Source organism: Microcaecilia unicolor, chromosome 4, assembly GCF_901765095.1.
Source record: "Microcaecilia unicolor chromosome 4, aMicUni1.1, whole genome shotgun sequence".
Classification (NCBI taxonomy): Eukaryota; Metazoa; Chordata; class Amphibia; order Gymnophiona; family Siphonopidae; genus Microcaecilia; species Microcaecilia unicolor.
This window is the reverse complement of record NC_044034.1, coordinates 292,311,164-292,335,291: the sequence shown is the minus strand read 5'-3', so window position 1 is coordinate 292,335,291 and position 24,128 is coordinate 292,311,164. Positions and strand designations below refer to the sequence as shown.

General features: G+C 42.6%; 1 protein-coding gene across 8 annotated transcripts in view; it reads right to left on the bottom strand.

The window, feature by feature from the left end:
* Window positions 1-24,128, bottom strand: part of PAX8 (paired box 8) — a 144,163-nt gene that overhangs the window by 12,837 nt on the left and 107,198 nt on the right. For all 8 annotated transcript variants that reach the window (XM_030201694.1, XM_030201696.1, XM_030201699.1 and 5 more), the window contains one exon: window positions 11,309-11,410. In XM_030201694.1, coding sequence (XP_030057554.1) covers window positions 11,309-11,410 — 102 coding nt within the window. The remainder of the gene's footprint in view (window positions 1-11,308; window positions 11,411-24,128) is intronic.

The window sequence follows — 24,128 nt, the reverse complement described above, 5'->3', positions numbered from 1 at the left end:
ACCCAACCTCTTCTCCAAAACCTCTTTGTGTGCAAGTCCAACTTTAGGAGTCTTGTACTTGTATAGCATCCCTTGACACAAGGTGTCACCACTATAATCCTCTCTAACCCTTTTCCTCCATCCCTATTTCTTTCCACTCCCACCATCCCTGGAATTTTACTAAAGCCTCCTTCAGCTCACAGTCCAACTTTATGATCCAGCTAATCCTTGCCTTATAAACCTTGGAACTTCTCTTCTGCTCCTCTCTCATGCCCATCTCATTCAATAGATACGCTGTGTGTGCTAGGTAGCAATCCTGAATGTAGGGGTCCCATGTCATTAAAAATTCTTCCATTTAAGTGTCACTCTTGAGGAGGTGCAAACTATTCCTCCAATACCAGACGGGTGGGGTCCTTTTGTATCCAATATCGCATAACAACCTCTCCACCAGACAAGCTTTTCTCACCAATAATGTGGTCCCTGCATTTCACACCCAGGCCTTACCTTTGTCCAAAAGTGTCCCCTCTGGGAAAGTTTTACTGTCCTGGTCTATTATTCTTCTCAAGTACTCAGTAACTCCGTCTGGTAATTTTGAATTTGGGGGCAGGTCCAGTCAGATTACTTGCAAGAAAGCCACTCTTTCTTGCTCACATTCCTCACACGCTACTGAATACAGTTATTCTTTTTAAAACAAGGCTCTGTCTTTTTGGTATGGTTGGACCCTGTTATCTATGCTATATTCTATGTTGGCTTGCAGTTGTCTCTGATGATATTAGAGAACTTGGACCAGAATTCAATTGACACCCACCAAACCACTACTTCTATCAATGTCAACTGTTCTTCCATGAGCATCACCAAATTTCTAGATTATTTTCAAGAAACCTGCATTTCAAGATAATGCCTTAGATTATAACATTAAGACATAGCAAAAGTTCTAGGTTGAGCTTATTCCTTTTCACCAGTAGCTCATGGTGAGTTATATTCAGATACAGGAGTTGACTCCTATCCCAAAGGGCTCACAACCTAAGGATTCTCATGTACTAATCTGCATTAATGGGAGTTATGCATGTGGAGAGTAATTTTATTACAGGTTGCTAAGGCTGTGAGCGCCTGTTTTAAAGATATTTTATGAAGATGCATAGGTACCTATAAATACTGTCTTTATAAAATTTCTCCACGAAGAGTCACATGGTGCCACGAGCAAGTGAGAACGTCTCCTTGCTGACTCTGAAGATTTCTTAAGAGAGGCTAGCCTACCCAAATTAACTCAATGTTTTAACTGTGCCTCTCAGGCTCAGGAATTACAGAAAGCTATCAGATCATTATGCTAGCATTCTGCTCCAGGGACAGATGGCTTTAGTAAGACATTTTATAAGACACTTCAAGATCAACTTATAGGACCATTAATTGATACTACCAAGAGGTAGTGAATAAAGGTGCATTATCGCCATACTCCAATGTAGCACTTATAACATTAATTCCTAATCCAGGTAAGCCCCTGATGTAGTAGATTCATATCAGCCAATATCTATACTTAATGTTGATATGAAAATTTTTGCAAGAGTTTTAGCATCTTGGCTGGTGGATTATCTTCCAACGCTGGTTGGATCAGAACAGGTTGATTTTGTTAAGGTCAGACAATCAGTGCTTAACATCAGGAAAGTGCTCTAGCCATGTCTACTGTCAGGCAAATGACATCCATGCCATGGTGCTTGGGCTAGATGTAGCCAAGGCATTTGACCAGGTACAGTGGCAACATCTCTTTGTGGTATTGCGTGAGGTGGAAATATCAAAGTGGTTTTTACAGGCAGTGTAAACCTTGTAATCTTTCCCATAAGCACAGATTTTGATCAATGGAGGTTGCACTCAAACTTTTGAAATTCGTAAAGGCACACGGCAGGGATGTCCTCTCTCACCCCTATTATTTGTTCTCTCCCTGGAATCCTTCCTTAGAGTATTGATTCAACTAGACACAATTCCTGGGCTTAGGCTGCATGGTCATTTAATTAAAGTTATGGCATATGCACATGACTTTTTGTTGTTCCCTGACTTCTCCAAGAGAGCTTGTTGCCATACTTGTTAAGTCTGATGGAATGCTTCGGGAGTTTCTCGGGATTTACACTAAATTTGTCCAAATCTAGAGCTTTGCCAGTGTTGCCCTCAGTCCATGCTAAATAGACAGGAGATTTGCCATCTGTCTGGGAAGAAAGAGTGCAGCCTTATTTAGGAATTTGGTTACCTACTGATCTGAAAAAGCTGTATTCATTGAATGTTAAACCATTGTTAGATGATACAGAATTGAAATTGGACCTTTGGAAAACCTATCCCTTGCCAAATTGGGGCTGGATACACCTTTTCAACATGATAAAAGCCCCCAATGGCTATATGTTTTTCAGCTTCTCCACTTTATCTTAGACAGACCAAAGATAAGAAGCTTCAAAAATGTTGCAAAATATTTTGTGGTTGGGAAAATGCTCCTCATCTGCAGCTAGCCATGGTTTAGGCCCCAAAGGCATGTGGTGTGGATGGGTCGCTTAACATTCACTATCTTGCAGTGGCAGAAGGATGAGACACATCAATGACTGGTTCGAGGTACAGAGTCATTCTCTGCCACATCACTTGGAAACTAGCTTGCTTTCGGGGCTCCACTTTAATCAAGTGCTGTACACTCCAATAAGTTGTCAAGGGGTCTTTTGGGAACTTTGGATTCCCTGAAATCCACAAGCGCAATGTGGTGCGTGAATATGCCGGCACTTTCATTTTCTTCAAAGGGTCCCCTACTTATCCATATACGATAACCCGACTTTCTTCTGGTCAGGTAACTCTGTGTTCCCTGCCTGGGCTGGAAAGGCATCCATTACATATTACATGTAACCCACAGAGGAGGCAAGTGTGAAATCATTTGTGGAGCTCCAAAGGGTTCATGGTTTGCCAGATGCACATCAATTTTGCCTATATTCAATCTGAACACTATATCACATCTCTACAGTGGCAGAACCTCACCGAAGATGTTCAAGAAACACTATCAGAGGCCTTCAGGTTGGGGTTGCAGCTGCCAGTGCTGTTAAGGTTCTCCATTGCTTTTTAAAAGATACTACTCCAGATATTGTTGGCAAGGAATTGGTCGACAGATCTTGCAAAAACTATAACTGAAAGTCAGATAAAAGATTAGATTTGCATACAAATGTAGGTCATGCATGCTAATTTATCTCAAGCATATTTATTGTGGATATCCTGAAAATCTGACTGTCTGGAAGTGTCCTTGGGTTGAGAACCCCTGCTCTAAACACTAGGCTACTCCTCCATGTTAGCTTTACCCCTCTTATTCCCTCTAGATCAGGGGTTCTCAACCTAAGGACACATCTAACCAGTCAGGTTTTCAGAATATCCATAATAAATATGCATGAGATAGATGTATACGATGAAAGCAGCACATGCAAATTTATCTCATAGATTCATTACAGATACCTTGACAACCTAGATCAGTGTTTCCCAAATCCAGTGCTAGAGTACCCCTTGCCAGTCAGGTTTTCAGGATATCCACAATGAATATGCATGAACTTTATTTGTATATACTACCTCCATTATATGCAGATCTCTTTCATGCATATTCATTATGGATATCCTGAAAACCTGACTGGCAAGGGGTTATTCCAGCGTCCGGACTTGGGAAAACACTGCCCTAGATGCTACATTAAGCATGCATTCTTAGCTGTTGAGTTAATGCAATTTACTTTGTGACTTATGCCAGGCCTACTGTACAGTGTATCCATGTATGTTACACACGTGTGCCTGATGTTGGGTCACAAGAGTGGAAATTAAGTATTACTAACTGTTAAACACCATCCTGTATACCACTAACTTTAGTGAAAATTTAGCTTTGGCAGCTCTCTTCTTGGAGTCGGGTATAGGGGGGGGGGGGGTTGTTTTGTTTTTTTTAACCACTGTTGCACCTGATTGAATTCATATTTGGCATGATGTGCTGCACTGTATTCTGTGACATATTGCTTTAACATTGCATTAACCCAGTGGCGTGTAGCAATGGATTAATTTGTCATGGTGTCACCAGGGGATTGTACCAACGGACGGATTAATCTGTCATTTTTAGTTGTAATTTAAGCACAGCAGGGGGGAAGGAAGCGGGTCCCAAACTGGACCAATACCCATCTAAGATGTTTTCATTGTCTCAAGCCACGACTGGCAATGCTTACAGCCAAATATAGACCTTTCAGCCTATTAAATTCTTGACTTTTAAGTTGTTTCCATCATGAGACAAGTTTAACAGAAGCCACTGTTGTCACCAAAAGTCACCCACCCAGGACACAGGAAGGCTTCTGCAAATCTAGATGGAATCTTGCATACTTATTTTTATAGTAGTAGTTGTCCCATGTGTTCCGAGGTGAGAAAGGGGTAAGCGGGGACAGCGATGCTCAAGCCGTGTCACATAAATTTGGCCTTAAAATAGGATATAATCAAGTCATGCAATGTGTGGAATGACTTATATCATATCCAACATAGACCTAATGGGAGTCAATATGTGTGAGATAATCTGTGACTTCTTTGATGACCTGGTATCTCCCTGGATCTCTAGGGAATTATAGCAAGGAGCAGCTTAAACAATATAAAATAGACCTACCAAAAGGTATTTAAAAATATGTGCTGTGATATCTCTAATTGAACCTTCATAAGATTTATTCAAAGAAGATTCTGTACCTTAATCACATCTGAACAGCAGACCTATATTGTCTTTAGAAATATAGGTCTGCTGTATCCCTATTTGTAAGCTAGAATTCTATCCAATTCACTGGGGACCAAGCTGGGATCTGCTGCTTTAAGCCTTCATTTGTGCACGTTGGCAATTTTATCACCAATTTTATATTTCTCCTCTTCCTAGCAGCCTCACTTGGGTTATCCTGAGTCAGCAGTCATACAGCCTGGCTCCCTTTGGAACGACGAGGGGAGGGGCAAGATTCCTCCGGGCCTGACCTCCAAGTGGGGTCCAACGCCGGCAGTAGAAAAGCTGCTTTCTTCAGGTTTCAGTGGCAGGTACAGGCAGAAGGCTGGCTTGGTCTCCTGCTCCTGTGTGCCAGGTTATGCATTATCGCATTAAGTCTGCTGTACCAGCCACATCCCACCTCCTATGAAAAATATTCCTATTTCCACATAGCAGACCTGCCAAGTCTCTCCCATTCAGTGGGAGATTCCCTCTTTCGCAGGTCATTTCTTGCCAAGAAATTGAGATCTCCTGCTGAGTGGCCTCCCATCCAGCATCAACAGGAAGCACCTTCATAAAGCACCATCTCCTGCTACCGCTGATCCCACGCCCCACAGCAGCAGGAGATGACATTTTATGAAGGCGTTTCTTGCTGCCGCTGGATGGGGAGACCACTCCTGTAGCCGCTGGCCACTAATCAGCTGTGCTGGGGTGGAAAATTGGTGGAGTTGGGTGGAGCAATGGTCGGGGCAGAACAGAGCTGGGGTGGGCTGGGGATGGGCCCTAAATCCCCCACTGAGTGGATCGGCCCCCTTGACAGCTCTGACATAGGCAGGAGGGGATGCAGCAGGAGACAGACCGAGTGAGCAGTAAGCTACTGTCAGGTGGGGGGCCAGGTTGCAGGGGGCCTGAGGGGGCACAAGAGGTGGGGGCCATGGGGGTTCCTCAGGAAACCCAGGGAGGTACCCTCAAGATTGTTTGTCCTGGGTCCGGCTTGGTCTCTCTGTGGCCCTGCTTTGGAAGGACCATGGGTCCTCATTTATAACTCCAACACAATCTAGGTGTAACTTCTAAGTAATGAGTATAACTTCCCTCCCCCCTTCCCCAAGGGGCTGCAAACCCTGCTTTTATAGTATTCCTTCTTCTATATATTCTAGGAAGTGGAAGTTCCAAGTTGGCAATTGAACTGGAGACCTTCTACAAGATGGTCCCCCAGTACTTACCATTTGAGCTAAGAATCCAGCCTGCTCTTTGATTAATTCTTATGTTCAATAAGAGGCTTCATAGCCTGCAATGTTCCCAGCACAGAGAGGGAGCTGCTGGCTTCATGTACTTTGAAACTGCTATACAGTACACAGAGGTTATATCTTTATTTTTAGTAAAAAAGGGAAAATAATTATAATGCTAAACCAGTCCAAAGGCCATCATCTACTAAGAAATATGATAAACCACAGTCCATCACTGAGGAGTGACTTAACAATGAGTAAGCACTATTCATTCTTGATTCTGATTGACTTTTGATAGCCTAATGGTGTATAATTAACAATAAACAGATACAAGAGGAATTTTTTCTCTCTCTCTTAAAGTCCAAAAAGGGTAATGAAAGTAGATTGGAAATGGAATTTGATTGAGTGTCCCTCTTGTACATACTGTTAAAAAAAATAACTGAATCTTTTTTATTTTTTATCTTGGCCAATCTCATTACACGCTTCAGAAGAGGTAGAAAGGGTGGGGGGGAACTAGGAGGGGGTTGAGAAAGAATTTTGTATTTTCAACGCTGCATTAACTGCATCTCCACGGCAACGCTGCAAAAGCCAGCTCAGCATGTTCCAGGGTAGCTCTGCCAACCACAACCAGTTCTTTTGTCTCATTTACATGTACCTGATGCTGTCACAGCGGAGGTCAAAGAAGGTCAAACAGCAACATCCAGCAAAGATTAACCCCTCGCTAGGAACTGCTGGGTTAATAAGCAATGAGCCTCTGCTGGGTACTGACTTTTCAAAGTTGCCGGGGTCTTCCAGGCAGGGTAGGGAGGGGCACTGCCATTGGTCCTTCAGAGCTGATCATCAGCCTTTAATTCTCGATTTTTCATTCATGGTTACCCCTTTTCCTAAGGCTGAACCCAGGAGGAAAGACGGTTGCTTGTAAAACTAATCTTCTTGGGAAACAGGCTGAATGTGTTGGGGGTCTCTGATCACCCTGTACAAGCATATCAGTGGGTCTTATTAAGGACTGGAGAGGGTGGGGGAACATATACACATGGAGAGAGCAATGGATGGAGTAAATGAAAGTGTTCCCCTAATTCCCCTAAGTGTTATGCTAATTCAGAAGAAAGAATTCTTAGCACCAAAAGACATGAAATAAGGAATATGCTGCCACCTGAGAGAGTTCAAAATACTTGAGGAAACACATATAAAATGAAATTCGATGGGTTTGGAGATGTTAGAAAGAATTTGCTCATGATCTGGTGCTGACCCACCAATTTGTGCTGGTTTCTTTCAACAGTCAGGCACACACAAAAAAAGGAATGAATTAGGAGAAGTTTGGGGCTAGAAAACAGCATGAATGCCAGCCATTATGAAGGATAAGGTGTTACCATCTCAAGCAAATAATTGTCCAGATGCAGCCTTTGAGTATAATGAAACTTTGGAAAACTCATTCATTTGAAGATCAGACACAGAAAGGCTATACAACCTTTGGCATTTCACCCATAATTGTTAGTTGTATAGCCTGACCTTTCTATGTTACATAAAGCCATTTACAAAAAATAAATTCAGGAAGTGAATCTCAAGTAAATTAATTTTCTGGGAGTAAAATATTCCAGTGAATAACCATGACAATGTCAGCAACCACTGATACACCTATTATTCTCTAGCTCTGTAAAAAAAAAAAAAAAAGGAAAAATCTTTTTCAGTATAACAATAAATTTTTGCGAACATTAGCTATCGACTGTGTCAAAAGAGAGATTAATTTTTAGGACACTCCATTATTACAATGTTACAGTCATTCTTAATGTCAAATAGATAAAAGCACAGACTTCCACAGCTAGAGGCAGACTGCACAGGACAGAAAAGAAACAAATGCTTTTTCATAATAAGTTCACTGCAACTGGATTCTTACATTTGCATTCTCCGTATCTAATAAAAATTATACTGTTGTGGCAAACACCTTGCTTTCAGCTGGGTTTTAGAAGCAGAGATTAGATTAGATTACAGCAAGTAAGTGCCAGGGACTTTTCCAGACCACAGCAAAAAAAATAACACTTTCCTTGTAAGTCCTTCGCAATGTCACTTTTATGCAAATACCAAACAGACCTCATCTTCTGGTATATTCCCCCTGATTCTATGTATGGTGGCCAAAGTTGTGGACACAATTTAATTGACTAACAAGCCAACTAGTTTCAAGTTTATTGAGAATTTTCTATCCAGCCCAACAGAACAACCATCTGGGCTTTCTAAAATCTAAAAAAAAAAAAGGGGGGGGGGGGGAATCGCCTAAAAAAAGCAAACATGATACAAAAGGAAAGAGGCGGAACTACAGTACAAGGATAGGAAAGAAGAGAGGATGAAAAAAACAAAAAGGGAGGCAATACAGTTCTCCAGGTATGAGTAGATTCATCTGGAAAAATTAGGAAAAAACGTCTTGAAAAAGAAATATTTTAAGTTCAGTTTTAAAAAGTGGCAGAGAAGTAATCTGTCTGAGATGGGATGGTAAGGAATTCCATAGTTTGGGACCTTGAAATAAGAACATGGTGTGTCTACCATGTTCATGAAAAATGTTTCTTTAAGTAGGAATGGTGAGAAGATTGAGTTGCATAGATCTAAGTGTTCGCATCTGAAATAGGGAGTAAGGCATCGTGAAAGGTAAAGAGATTCTGATGAGGTAAGCGCTTTAAAGATGAGCAAAAGAATCTTGTAAATGATATGGTGAGGGAAGGTAACCACTGCAAAGCTTTAAGGTAAAGAGTCAGTGATCATATTTTTTAAGATGGTGGAGAATTCTGATAGAAGTATTTTGAACCAGTTGGAAACGGTGCCGATCTTTGACATGAAGTCCAAATTAATGGCATTAACTGGCAACCGTTTGAATTTGCATGCACATCTTGTTAAGCGCTATTCTATAAAGATGCATGCACAAATTTGTTGTGCACAACTGAAAAGGGGTGTGGCCATAGAGGGGCATAGGCAGGACAGGGGCATCCACTAAAGATGTGTGCAGTATTATAGAACTCAGGGGATCTATGTCTAATTTATGTCTGAGGATTTACACCAGATTTCAACTGGTGTATATCCTCATACCCAAAGTTAGGTGTGGATCCTGGCGCTATGCACGATTCTGTAAATGGCACCCAACAAAGAACGCTATTTATAGAATAGTGCTCAGCACACATTTTTTTTTTTTTGCACCCAAATTTGGGCACCATTTACTGAATCTAGTCCATTGTGTTCAGGGCCAGATTTACATCTCACATAATCTTACGCAAGACAATGCACTAACCAAATGGCATACTTTGCATGCTTGAGGTGGGGGTGGGGGGAGACAGAGAGCTCTCTTCTAAAGATGCAGGCTGTCTTGCCTCATATTTGCCATGATCAAAGGGTGCCTGCATCATCCAGATGGTGCTTTCTTTGATGTGACGCTCTATTGCAGTTGGTTGAGTGACAGCATCCTGTTGGAAAGACGGAGCACACAACAGTGCCTAATAGGAAACTTACCCTGACAGGGTCCAGTTCTGGATCCTAGACTTCCTAAAAGGGTATAGATAGAGTATAAGTAATCCACAGAAATGGCACTAAAATGTTGCAGAATCTGCATCAGAAGTCCTTTGATTTAAAAACACATGATCCAAATATCTAGGCCTTAGAGGAGAGGCAAGAAAGAAGAGTGTAAATGCACAAAAAGGAACCATTTCTCACAGGAGACCATAAAATGAGAATCAAAGGGATAAGATTGAGTAATATTACAATGTATTTCTTCACAGAAAGTATGGTGGGTACATAGGAACAGCCTCCCAGGGCTGGTGGTGGAGGTAAAATCTGAACTGGAATTCAAGAAAACCTGGGATAGCCACAGATGTGCTAAGGGCACTGTCCATAGTCTGAACCTTCAGAGATGAAATGAAGTCCTGTTGCTCCAATCCAGAAGCTGCCACCATTTGCTAGAGCCACTCAGATATACAGTAGTGAGGATAATGATACTGTAAAGTTGTGTTTTCTGTCTCCATCTGCTGAATGGGGAATATAAACCTATGTGTCTGGACTGGTCTAGCAGGAAAAATAAGAAACATTTTTTCAAATGACATCATGATGTGGGAATTAAAAGGGTGAGACTGAGAAACAGTACAAAATATTTTGTCACAGAAAGGGTGGTAGATGCATGGAACTTCCTCCCTGGGTGGGTGGTGGATTTAAAATCAGAAATGGAATTCAAGAAAACTTGGGAAAAGCACAGAGGAGTCTTAGCTGTAAAAAAGGGAAGAGAAAGTCAGAAATCAGCTAGGATCTATGATATTGAAATACAAAGGCAGTTGGGCAGACTAGATAGTCCTTAAGGTCCTCTTCTGCCATCAGATGCTATGTGATTGTGGAATAGAGCCGTAGCGAGGGGAGCTGACACCCGGGGCGGGTCGCTGCTGCGCATCCCCCCCCTGGGTGCAGCACGGCGCACCCTCCTCCCGCTGGAGCGCACCCCCCCCGGAGCACATACCTGCGGCGAGGGACGGGCGGGAGGGCCGATCCGCCCTGACTGCATGTTGCTGGGGTGTGTCGGCTCCGCGCTGGTTCAGTGCTCTCTCTGTCCCGGAACAGGAAGTAACCTGTTCCAGGGCAGAGAGGGCAGTGCACCAGCGCGGAGCCGACACCCCCAGCGGCGTGCACCCGGGGCGGACCGCCCCCCCCCCCCCCCCCGCCCCCCCCCCCCTTCCTACACCACTGTTGTGGAAGTTCATGTGTAATTAAGAATGACTGTAATACTGACAACATAGGACTCAGTTTCTACTCTTCATCAGGTCTCCTTTTGGGAAACACCCTGTAATCCAAGCCTCAGCAAGTATGACCTGTCAATTCCAAAGCAGTTTTTTCATCTTAAAGCATGAATCTTGCCCTGATTTAATGGAAGAAACAGGCTCTGTTGATGGCATTATCACTTCTGCTTTTAGAGTCCTAGTAAACACCATTATATTTATTGTGGTATCCAACTGGCTTAACATAGTCCATGGAAATTCACCAACCACAGATATGGAAACTGGAACTTACGAATCTTTGCCCTGGGTTTCCAAATGGACAATTTTAGGCTCGAGACTCAGTGCCTGATGAATGGAATCAACTTGGCATTGGCAAGCAATGCTCACCGTACAAAAGATACCTTCGAAGTCAGAATGCAAATGAAGCTTCTAATTCCAGCTGGAAATATATGATGGCTGTACTCTACTGTGTCCTTCTTCCCCAGACTATTCCACACTTCAGGCACTTTTAACTCCAAGCCAATGACTGTACCACTGATTTAAGGAACAGCTCCCCTAGCTGAGAAAGAAGATCCCAATCTGGCTGAGCCAAATTAACCATTGCCCTCCCCTGCCACCTTACCAAAAAAGCTTGCCTCCTTCAGTTGACCTACCTGCCACCATGCCAGCTATTGCAGATGAGGTGTAGTTGCCCTGGCCACTGGTCGGGATATGAGGAGGGTACCCCGGAAGGGTGGAGCCTACCATGTCACGGCCTAGATAGAGGACAGTACCAAAAAGTCAACAGAGAAAAAGAAAATGTAATTCATACACATCAGGTCAAGTGATCACAATTGCAGTTGGAAAAGATTCCTTAATTTTAGGACCCAAATCACTGTTACCTGTATACCTGTCTCATGTCTTAACTCTGACATTTTCTACTCTGTAATATAACTAAATGTGAGAGTGAAATAAAATATCTCTGTTCAAATAATGTGTTCCCTTTTGGTCTTTCATGTCAGGTTTGCTCTTGTCAAAATTAATACATAACTAAGCGGTAATGGGCCTTCCTAACTGTTCTCTGCTGGTTAAAAGCAAATGGAATTGCCAGGGCTAGCATATCAGACTAGAGAACAACCTTTATTGGTATTTTCTAAAATTGTTATATTAATTATATTTCAAATAACAAAAAAAGTGAGGAAATGGAACAGGGTCATGAGAGAAACAACAAATACCAATTTACACAATAACCAAGGAATTATTCCAAAAATCTGATTCAAAGGAGCTTGGGCAAGCACACCAGTCCCTTCTCTTCATTCACATCTGAAGAAATGGGATTACAGGATCTCAAAAACTCATGTACTATAGCTTCTAATGGATTAAGGGTCATATTTAAAGCCATTTACAGAGATAATTAGACATTTACCTAGACACTGGTTTGTTTAAAATTGCCTTCCTTTATGTGGCTAACAGTATGCGTAGGCTTTCCTGGCATGTGTGCTACTAGCTAAGTGAACAAAGCATTCCATAGGCATTAGGTTGGGACAGTAAAACAGCACACATAGTATAGGCCTTATTTTGTAATGGAGCACCTAGGTAAGAAGTCCAAAACTGCACCTATTTGAAGCCTATGGTATAAAGACAACATAGACACCTATGTGCCTTTATAAAATGGGCACCCAGAACCAGCCACTGCAGACATCTACATTGTAAATGTGTGAATGTACTCTAAGTATGTACTGATGCATTATATTAAAATATACATGTACTTTGGAACGCCTCCCCTGTTTCTCCCAATTTATGCCCCAGAAACACCTACACCCAGCTAACATACATATATACCATCTTGCTGCCATGCTCACTTATATGAATGTATATTACCACACAATTTTATAATAAAAACCTTAAGAAAATGACCTCCATGGATGTTATTTTGCACCCTGCCCAACCCAGCCACTCACACAAACAGCAGGTGCACAGTACAAGGGCTGCTTTTGGTGGTTTCCCTATAGAAACTGGCTGTGATGTACTATCACACACCTAACAAAACTTGACCCCTGTACTGGAGGTGAGCTCAGGCCTCTTTCTGCTTTTATATTACTGTATATCTCTGCCCTATGAGGTGGCACTACTTGATTGATCCTTTTCTAGATTGCTTGGGCTGAATTATCCTTATAGAAGACTTCCCTATATATATATATATATATATATATATATATATATATATATATATGAGGTACATACTCTAGGACTACCAGCTTTCTCTGTTTTCAGATATTTTATGGAGCTCTGAGTGGCTTGTTCTCTTTTGATCCCTGGTGGTTGACTTTGGCTAATCTATCGCTAATGAACCTATGCTGCCTGCTTTGACCTCTGCCTGTCATCTTGGATTTATTCTCTGATTGGAATCTCTCCTGCCTCCTCCTCCTCCTCTTCCACCTGATGTCTTTACTTTACTTTATTGGATTTATATCCCACACACATCTGAGTCGAAGTGGCATACATTAAATTAATCAGATATACAAATACAAGTTGAGTTGGCTTAGATAACTTAAGCAGATATATATGTTCAGATTAGGGTGCAAGAGGAGGGAGAAAAAAGATAAATGGACGATTAACATGTCTAGGGTGGGATGTGTGGTAACATGTGTGTCCACTCCTTTCTCTTTGAGACCCTGTGCTTCAAGTCCTGATAGCTTCTGAGTACCAGAAGACTGAACCCAAAGGGTAGGGGAATAGGTGAAGGTACATGGCCCCAGTTCCTGGTGTTCCCCTTGATTAGACCTGGCTGTGACATGTACATACATGCCCATGTGTATTGTGAATATCAAAGGCTATCAGAACTGCCGGTCCCCCAAAATGTATTACGCCTTACAAAGAACCTGGTTTTCTAAAGTATCAATATGACTTCTAGACTTTGCAATTCATTGGCAGCAAATGAATTTTCCTCAGATTTTCTTGACCTTTTTTTCAGTGACACTTTTTACATTCTGAATAATACAACTGGGTAGCAATCTGCATGCAGTTGCTGTAGCAATGCTTTCTGGAAAGACAAGCTCCCATGAACTGACGCATCACTATTCTTCCCATAAGGGAGTGAAATGGAGAAAAACAAACATTTTGGACCCATATGTTTTATCTTCTCACTACAGTATCACACCATTCAAATGGCTATCAGAGACTGAGCTCCAGTGACAGGAATGAAAATAGATCCCCAATGCACTACTGCTCAGTGGGCCGAGTCCAGGCAATTTCCTGATCTGAAATTCATAATTGACTAGCCCTTACAAGGTCAGAGGCTGGCCTAGGATTTGGGGAAGGAATGCATATGTTATTGTGGAGGGGCAGAAGTACTCCCACTTCCTCAACAGGGTTCCAGACCTATATAGCTTTGTGTGAAACTGCTGGAAGTCTGTAGAGAAATTTGCCTGGGAAATTTACTGTACAATGGCTCATTATGGTGACTCTAGAAAGGCAATTTGGCTGCAGCTGCATACATGCATAGGTTAGTTGCTTTAGGTCATCTGTAAAACTCTCACAAAATGACTGAGGATACTATGGAGGCACCATTGACAGACCCCAGGAGGGAAACTCAGACATCCTTCAAGAGCACTGCCTACTGGCCAAGTGAAGCATGTCAAGTAGCAGAGGGAGCTGCGTTCTCTATTTCTCAACCAGAAGGCTGGCTGTCAGTGTGATGGCTGGGCTGAATGGGAGAGGGAGTAGGAATAAAAATCTAGATGGGGAAACTCTGGGTGACTATGAATGAAAGATCACTGTGTCATACCCCTGCTGGGGCAGATTCTGAGTTAGTTGAATGCCCAAAGGAGCAGGAGAAAGCTGTTTTGAAAAAAAATCTCTAAAATGAATGCTGACTTAATTAGAAGGGATGAAAAATACAATACTTAAGTTACTAGATAAACCCAAACGTCAGTGCATGTTCACCTTTGGAAGCAATTTTCAAACTAGCTGCAGTGGGGCAAAGGCTGCGTGTACTTTTAACCTGTGAATTCTGCACCAATTTTCAAAACTTAGAGGTCCTTTTACTAAGGTGTGCTGAAAAATGGCCTGCGCTGGTGTAGATGTCTGTATTGGACATGCGCAGGTCCATTTTCAGCACACCTGCAAAAAAGGTCTTTTTTTGGCTGAAAATGGATGTGTGGCAAAATGAAAATTGGCGCGTGTCCATTTTGGGCCTGAACCCTTACCGCCACCCAGTGACTTAGTGGTAAGGTCTTACAAGTTAAGCATGAGGCAATCATCAGTACGTGCACAATGACAATTACTGCCCGGTTAGCACCATAAACCGGAAAATTAAAATATTTTCCGAAGCGTGTAGCAGACACGCGTCAAAAATGAAATTACCACCCGGGCCACGTGGTAGCCGGGCAGTAGTTCAAAACTGATGCGCATAGGACGTGCATATGCACTTACGCGGCTTAGTAAAAGGGCCCCTTAAGTACCTGTATACTTTCCCTTTGAAAACCGCCATTGAGTGCATAGTACATATGGTCCCTTGCTCCTGCTTTTGTCTGCAGGTAGAATTTTGCTCGAAAAGTAGATGTGAAGATTTGAAAGTGAAATCTGCATGTACACTTTATTTCTAAACTTCCCTAGCAATGCCTTGTCTCAGTGCAGCTACAAGTATATGTGTTGTCATGTAACGCATGTGCGTGTTCTCACACTGAGGGAGGGCAAATTTCAGACAACTGGTTTATACAAATTACATGCTTTGCTTTATACCTGCTTGGCCTCTTTGGGGGTAATTTTGTAAGTGATTTACAGCATTTTAGAAGGAGGTACTCATAAAAGTGCACTAGTATATGCATGCATAAAAGAGGGTGCTAGGAAAACGTAACACCTACTCATGTGTAATATAAATACAGGCCTTCCCAGGAGAAGAGAAGAGGTGGAGCAGAAGCAGGATGCATGCATAAATGCCAATTCTTACCAGCATATACATATGTAAAGTTACTCCCGTGATAGCTTTCTGGTGGACTATTTCATACAGGCACATAGGTATCTCTGTTGCTTTTATAAAAATCCAACAGATCCTACTATCAAGGATATTTTCATATTCTGATTTATACATTGTACACTGCTATATGAATTAAATATGCTAATAGCTTTTATTAAATAGGCACAACCAGTTTTAGAAGAGCTCCATTTCTATGTGGATGGTGCTTATTTTATAAAGCAATAATAAACATTACCGTGTGCCTCAGCGATGTAACTCATTGAAGACCAGCTTTCAACCACAGTGAGATTTACACCACCAACCTCTTCATTGCCATCACAGGAAGATATTTATGTGAATTTTGCATAAACAGTTAATTGCTTTTCTTATATATATATATATATATAAAGTTTTAAATTAAGTACTCATCTGAGTTAATATTCCATTGCTGGGTTGGGGACATAATCCGACATGACTCATGTTCCCTGCTTAGATTCAGCAGTCGGTGTATTACTGGTTAAGCTGGCACTTATTTATTGTTTGTTGTTTCAGATCTTATTATGTATGTTTTTTGATCCCCGCTTAGATTGTATTAAAATATAGCTGGTTAAAAATAAAGTTTAGATAGATAGATAGATAGATAAAGCAATTAACTATTTATGATACTTTTGAGAATTGCAATAATTAGTAAAATGCACATAAATATCTTCCTGTAATGCCATAGAAGAGGTTGGTGGTGTAAATCTCACTGTGGTTCAAAGTTGGTCTTCAGTGAGTTTTACACCGCTGAGGCACATGGTAATGTTTATTATTGCTTTGGGATACTGACTTGGTGTGCTGCTTCAGTTAAAATACCCTTAGCATAGATTATTTGCAGTTAATTGGGGGTCATTTTACAAAGTTAGCATAGGCCCTGATGTGCCTTTATAATTAGGCTCTCAGAAGCAGCCCCAATAGTGCACAAATTCACATGAACAAATGCACATCTGCTCCGAAGCAGGTGTAAATGTATGCATGTATTCTATACATGTATACTCTGGAGGAAAGGAGAAACAGGGGTGATATGATACAGACGTTCAAATATTTGAAAGGTATTAATCCGCAAACGAACCTTTTCCGGAGATGGGAAGGTGGTAGAACGAGAGGACATGAAATGAGATTGAAGGGGGGCAGACTCAAGAAAAATGTCAGGAAGTATTTTTTCACGGAGAGAGTAGTGGATGCTTGGAATGCCCTCCCGCGGGAGGTGGTGGAAATGAGAACGGTAACGGAATTCAAACATGCGTGGGATAAGCATAAAGGAATCCTGTGCCGAAGGAATGGATCCTCAGGAGCTTAGTCAAGATCGGGAGGCGGGGCTGGTGGTTGGGAGGTGGGGATAGTGCTGGACAGACTTGTATGGTCTGTGCCAGAGCCGGTGGTGGGTAGCGGGACTGGTGGTTGGGAGGTGAGGATAGTGCTGGGCAGACTTATACGGTCTGTGCCAGAGCCGGTGGTTGGGAGGAGGGGCAGGTGGTTGGGAGGCAGGGATAGTGCTGGGCAGACGTATACGGTCTGTGCCCTGAAGAGCACAGGTACAAATCAAAGTAGGGTATACACAAAAAGCAGCAAATAATAGTTATCTTGTTGGGCAGACTGGATGGACCGTGCAGGTCTTTTTCTGCCGTCATCTACTATGTCATCTACTATGTCATCTATACATGTGTACTCATATTTTATAAACTATGTGCAGACATGACAACTCTGTCCCACCTCTGCTCCTAGGAACACCTACTTGCAAAACACATATAAATACAGGTGTAATTTTTAGCACACATACTTAAACACTCATATACAACAATGCAGTTTCAGAAAAGCTCCTTTTCTTGGTGTAAGAGGCTTCCTAAATCACCTCCTCTGTGCCTTTTCTGTCTAGGCATTTTTTAAATAAGATTACCCTTTCTGTGCATATCTAGATGTTGATGTGCTTGCACTGATTGAGACTGAAACCCAGGGACAAAGGAATTAGAGAGTGGTTCTAGGGACAACAGGCAAAGGTTGTACAGATTTAGGTTACTTCATATAAAAGACTCTTCTGCATCTGTAGTTCACTCTCAGGCTTATTTTTGAAAGAGAAGGGCGCCCATCTTTCGACACAAATCGAGAGATGGGCGTCCTTCTCCCAGGGTCGCCCAAATCGGCATAATCGAAAGCCGATTTTGGGCATACTCAACTGCTTTCCATCATGGGGATAAGCAAAGTTCACGGGGGCATGTCGGAAACATAGCAAAGGATGGACTGGGGCGTGCTTAACACATGGGCATCCTCGGCCGATAATGGAAAAAAGAAGGGTGTCCCTAACGAACACTTGGCCGACTTTACTTGGTCCTTTTTTTTTTTACAACCATACCACAAAAATGTGCCCTAAATGACAAGATGACCACTGGACGGAATTGGGGATGGCCTCCCCTTACTCGCCCAGTGGTCACTAACCCCCTCCCACCCTAAAAAAAAAAAAATTAAATATTTTTCCAGCCTCTATGCCAGCCTCAAATATCATACCCATCACCATGACAGCAGTATGCAGGTCCCTGGAGCAGTTTTAATGGGTACTACAGTGCACTTCAGGCAGGCGGACCCAGGTCCATCCCCCCTACCTGCTATACTTGTGGTGGTAAATGTGAGCCCTCCAAAACCCACCACAAACCCACTGTACCCACATGTAAGTGCCCCCCTTCATCCCTAAGGGCTATGGTAGTGGTGTACAGTTGTGGGGAGTGGGGTTGGGGGGTTCAGCAAACAAGGTAAGGGAGCTATGCACCTGGGAGCTTTTTCTGATGTCCACTGCAGTGCCTCCTAGGGTGCCTGGTTGGTGTCCTGGCATGTGAAGGGGACCAGTGCGCTACGAATGCTGGCTCCTCCCATGACCAAATGGCTTGGATCTGGTCGTTTCTGAGATGGGTGTCCTCAGTTTCCATTTTCGCCGAAAATCCGGGCCGACCATCTCTAAGGTCAACCTAAATGTTGATATTTGGGCGTCCCTGACCGAATTATCGAAACAAAAGATGGCCGCCCATCTTGTTTCGATAATACGGGTTTTCCTGCCCCTTCACGGGGACGTCCTGCGAGGACGTCCTCAGGAAAACTCGGACGCCCCGTTCGATTATGCCCCTCCATGTCTTCTGACATCTCTGTCCATGGTACTGAATACTAAGCACTACCATGTTGTGTTTCTACAGCCAAAACCTAATGGGGGGGAGGGAGGGGGGGGGGGTTGCATGTATATATGATTTGGATTTAGCTTATGCTTTTGCATTTGCAGGCCAAGTGGCTAAATCCCTAGTTTGCTTAAATGACTCTGGCAGTCCACAAGAACCATTCTGAGGAGACCAAGGAAATCTGAAACATGAGTTGTCCCAATTTGGAACAATCATTCTAAAATTCATTCTCTACGGCAGGTGTTAACATTCCGCCAACTGAAAAAAATATCCATTTTTATAATCAATAGATATCAATAGATATAAACCTAGGTTACCTCCTGCTACATAAAATAAAATATCCTTCCATAAAAAACACGTTGAAGTACTGCATGACTGCTATCTCTTGTCTGATCAGAGTCTTATGGGATTCTGTTCTGTGTCCCAGCATCCTCAAGAAACCCAAGGCTTACCATAAAGGAATGAAACTAATGAAATAATAATGAATATCCAGAGCTTTTTTGAGGGGGTACTTGGGGGTAAAATTGACCCATGGTCCCCAAGTTTTAAAGAAAGAGCTCAGGCTCTACACACCAATTCTGTTTTATCATAGATTCTGTGACTGGTTGCAGGGGGTCTGGCTGCTCTAGGGTGGGTCCCTAAGTGATAACCCCACCCCTGAAGGGTGGCCTGGCATTTGAGTACCGGCACCTTTTTCGCTAGAAAAAATGCACTGTAAATATCATACACATAAAAGTGATATAAAAGCAATTGGGAAGGATTCTAACTTAATGCTGATACAGCCCAAACCAAAACTATATTTGTTTTCAGTGTATTATTATATCAGATCCCCTGCATCTGCAGCGAGATGATGTTCATACAGCAGATTGGTTATGGATATCCATTCAGGGGATCTTTTCCTAAGCAGCAGTAAAATGTGGCCTGCGGTAGTGTAGGTACTTGTATTGAGCGCACGCTGGGCCAGTTTTTACCACATCTATAAAACAAAAACTGTTTTAATGGGATGGGAAAAGGGCCTGCAGTAAAAATGAAACCAGCGCATGCTCAAAACTGGCCTGAGCCCTTAACACCATCCATTGATCTAGCGGTAAAGGCTACATGAGCGGTGACCGGTCGTGCACACCAAATGCCGATTACAGCCAGAACTGGTATACGTAGGAGGAAATAAACAAATAATTCATCCATGCATTATGGGTGCATGTCAAATCTGAAATTAACACCAGGAGGGCATGCTGGCCTGGCGGTAGTCTAATTTGGGTGCACGCTACATGTGCGTAGAGCCTACCGCGGCTTAGTAAAAGGCCCCTCAATTAGGTATTGATAATAATTGTCTTTCAGGACTAATGAAATGGCTGTTTTCACTTGTGTGCAGTAGAATGAGTTTTCCAGTGTCTCTCAGATTTACTCAGGACCTGACATGATTGGAAAACAAAGAAATTCTGATGTTATGATATTGGCTCAGAACAGTCTTTCCTGTTCTTCCTAATCATTTTAAGTAAATAATCATTAAAAAGAACTTGGATCTGACTCAGGGATAATGCTGTGAACTTTCAAGTGGAGGAATGGGTTTGATTTCCATGTATTAAAAAAGTAAGAAGGAAAACCAAATGACAGTCGGCATGGTTAAAAAGTGAGGTGAAGGAAGCTATTAGAGCTAAAAAAAAAAAAAATCCTTCAGAAAATGGAAGAAGGAACTGACTGAAAATAATAAGAAACAGCATAAGGAATGTCAAGTCAAATGCAAAGCACTGATGAGGAAGGCAAAGAGGGACTCCGAAAAAAAAGATTGTGATGGAGGGAAAAACACATAGTAAAAAATTCTATATTAAAAGCAAGAAGCCAGCAAAAGAATCAGTTGGACTGCTAGATGACTGAGAGGTAAAAGGGGCAATCAGAGAAGACAAAGCCATAGCGGAGAGATTAAATGAATTCTTTGCTTCGGTCTTCACCGAGGAAGATTTGGGAGAGATACAGGTGCCAGACGAGTCAGAAAAACTGAATGAAATATGTACAAACCTGGAGGATGCAATGGCTCAATTTGACAAATTGAAGAGTAGCAAATCTCCTGGACCAGATGGTATTCATCCCAGAGTAATGATAGAATTGAAAAATGAACTTGCGGAACTATTGTTAGTAATATGTAATTTATCTTTAAAATCAAGCATGGTACCAGAAAATTGAGGGTGGCCAATGTAACACCAATTTAAAAAAATGTTCTAGAGGAGATCTGGGAAATAGACCGGTGAGCCTGACATCGCTGCTGGGCAAAATGGTAGAGACTATTTAAAGAGCAAAATTACAGGAGCATTATCAAAAGCATGGATTAATGAGACGTGGAGGGGCATAATCGAACGTCGCTGGCCAAATAGATCGTCGGCGATCTATTTTGGCGGCAGTGCTATAACTGTCCGGAACCGTATTATTGAAAAAAATGGCCGGCCATCTTTTTGTTCGATAATACGGTTTAGCCCGGCTAAATGCCTTGGATGTCGCCAGGTTTGAGATGGCCGTTTTTGTTTTTCAGCGATAATGGAAAAAAATGCCAGCCATCTCCAACCCGGCGACATCCAAGGCATTTGGTCATGGGAGGAGCCAGCATTTGTAGTGCACTGATCTGAAGTCCACCGCACTGACCTCTAGGGTGCCCAGTTGGTGTCCTAGCATGTCAGGGGGGAGAGTGTACTACGAATCCTGGCCCCTCCCACGACCAAATGGCTTGGACTGGGACGTTTCCGAGCTGGGTGTTTTTAGGACACCCTAGAAGTCAGTGTGGTAGACTTCAGAAAAACCTCCCACATGCATAGCTCCCTTACTTTGGGTGCTGAGCCCCCCCCCCAAAAAAAAATCCCACTACCCACAAATGTACAACACTACCATAGCTCTTAGGGGTGAAGGGGGCAACTACATGTGGGTACAGTGGGTTTTGGAGGGCTCCCATTACCAGCACAAGTGTTACAGGTAGGGGGGGGGGATGGGCCTGGGTCCGCCTGCCTTAAGTGCATTGTGGTACCCACTAAAAGTGCTCCAGGGACCTTCATACACGCAGGCCTCTAGGACTTGTTGCTGCTGTATAACCTTGGCACAGCAGTTCACACCTGAAGACTAATCTCTTTGAAAAAGTCCTTTATTTGAATAAGCACGTTTAATCACAGTTAACTGCAGATCAGAGTTTGTGCCCCACAATAGGTCAGAGCTGGTAGAATGGTGTACAATGCCCTCTTTCAGCCACATTCAAGGTAAGAACTAAGTTCTCTAATGTGGGTAACACATGAAAGGGATTTAAAACTGCCTTACAAAAATGGCCACTACCTCATGGACTACAGGAAACACAACAGGGCACACTGACCCAGTTAGCAGGGGGAAAAGCACCATGGGAGTAGAGCCCACTACCCTACACCCACCACAATGCATTGCTGATGTGACTCTGAAGTGCACCTAACAGAAAAGGTGTCACACTCACCCAAGAGCCAAATCATAACCCGGGAAAGGCTGTCAGAGGATAGAACACATTCTGCTGTCATAGAGGTGGGTACGGCATTTGAGGCTGGCATACAGGCTGGCAAAAAGGGTTTTTATTTTTATTTGTTTAGTATGGGAAGGGGTTGGTGACCACTGGGGGAGTATGGGGAGGTCATCCCCCATTCCCTCCAGTGGTCATTTGGTGAGTTGGGGCACCTTTTTGAGGCTTGGTCGTTAAAATAAAAGGACCAAGTAAACCCGGCGAAATACTGCTTAACGCTGTTTTTTTTTGTCCGTTATCGGTGAAAGCCAGCTATCTGGTAGCCACGCCCATACCCGCCCATGTCCCGCCTTCGCTTCACCGCCGACACGCCCCTTTGAACTTTCGCCAGCGAGGTGACGGGAAAGCGGCGATGCTGTCAAAAAAAGCAGCTTTCGATTATACCGATTTTGCCGCTTTTCCAAGATCGCCGGCCATCTCCCGATTTGTGTCGGGAAATGGCCGGCGATCACTTTCGATTATGAGCTGGATAGCCAACATGGATTTACTGAAGGGAAATCTTGCCTCACCAATCTATTACATTTCTTTGAAGGGGTGAACAAACATGTGGATAAAAGTGAGCCATTCAATATTGTGTATCTGGATTTTCAAAAGGCGTTTGACAAAGTACCCCATGAAAGACTCCTGAGGAAATTCGACAGACATAGGATAGGAGGTAGTGTCCTATTGTGGATTAAAAACTGGTTAAAAGATAGAGATCAGAGAGTAGGGTTAAATGGTCAGTATTCCTATGGAGGATAGATAGTGGGATTCCCCAAGGGTCAGTATTGGGACCGCTGCTTTTTAAGGTAATTAAATTTGCTGATGACACAAAGTTATTCAAAGTTGTTTGTTAAATTGCAAGAGGATTGTGAAAAGTTACAAGAGGACCTTATGAGACTGGGCATCTAAGTAGCAGATGATGTTTAATATGAGCAAGTGCAAAGTGATGCATGTGGGAAAGAGGAACCCAAATTATAGCTACGTAATGCAAGGTTCCACATTAGGAGTCACTGACCAGGAAAGGGATCTAGATGTCATCGTTGATGATACGTTGAAACCCTCTGCTCAGTGTGCAGCAGCAGCAGCTAAGAAAGCAAATAGAATGTTATGTATTATTAGATAATGAATGGAAAACAAAAATGAAGATGTTATAATGCCTTTCTATCGCTCCATGGTGTGACTGCACCTTGAATACTGTGTTCAATTCTGGTGACCACATCTCAAAAAAGATATAGTGGAATTAGAAAAGGTACAGAGAAGGGCAATGAAAATGATAAAGGGGATGGAATGACTTCCCTATGAGGAAAGGCTAAAGCAGCTAGGCCTCTTCAATTTGGAGAAAAGATGGCTGAGGAGAGACATGATAGGGATCTATAAATTAATGAGTGGAGTGGAATGGGTAGATGTGAATCACTTTTTTACTCTTTCCAAAAATACTAGGACTAGTAGGCATGCAATGAAGCTACAAAGTAGTAAATTTAAAACAAAATAGAGAAAATGTTTCTTCACCAAACATGTAATTAAACTTGGAATTTGTTGCCAGATAATATAGTAAAAGCAGTTAGCTTAGCAGGATTTTAAAAAGGTTTGCATGGCTTCCTAAAGGAAAAGTCCATAGACCACTATTAAAATGGACTTGGGGAAAATCCACTGCTTATTTCTAGGATAAGCAGCATAAAATGTGTTGTACTTTTTTGGGATCTTGCCAGGTATTTGTAACCTGGATTGGCCACTGTTGGAAACAGGATGCCGGGCTTCGGTCTGTCCCAGTATGGCAATACTTATGTACTTACATGTACTTCTGTACTTATGTACCGAGACACGAAGAGGCATCAGAT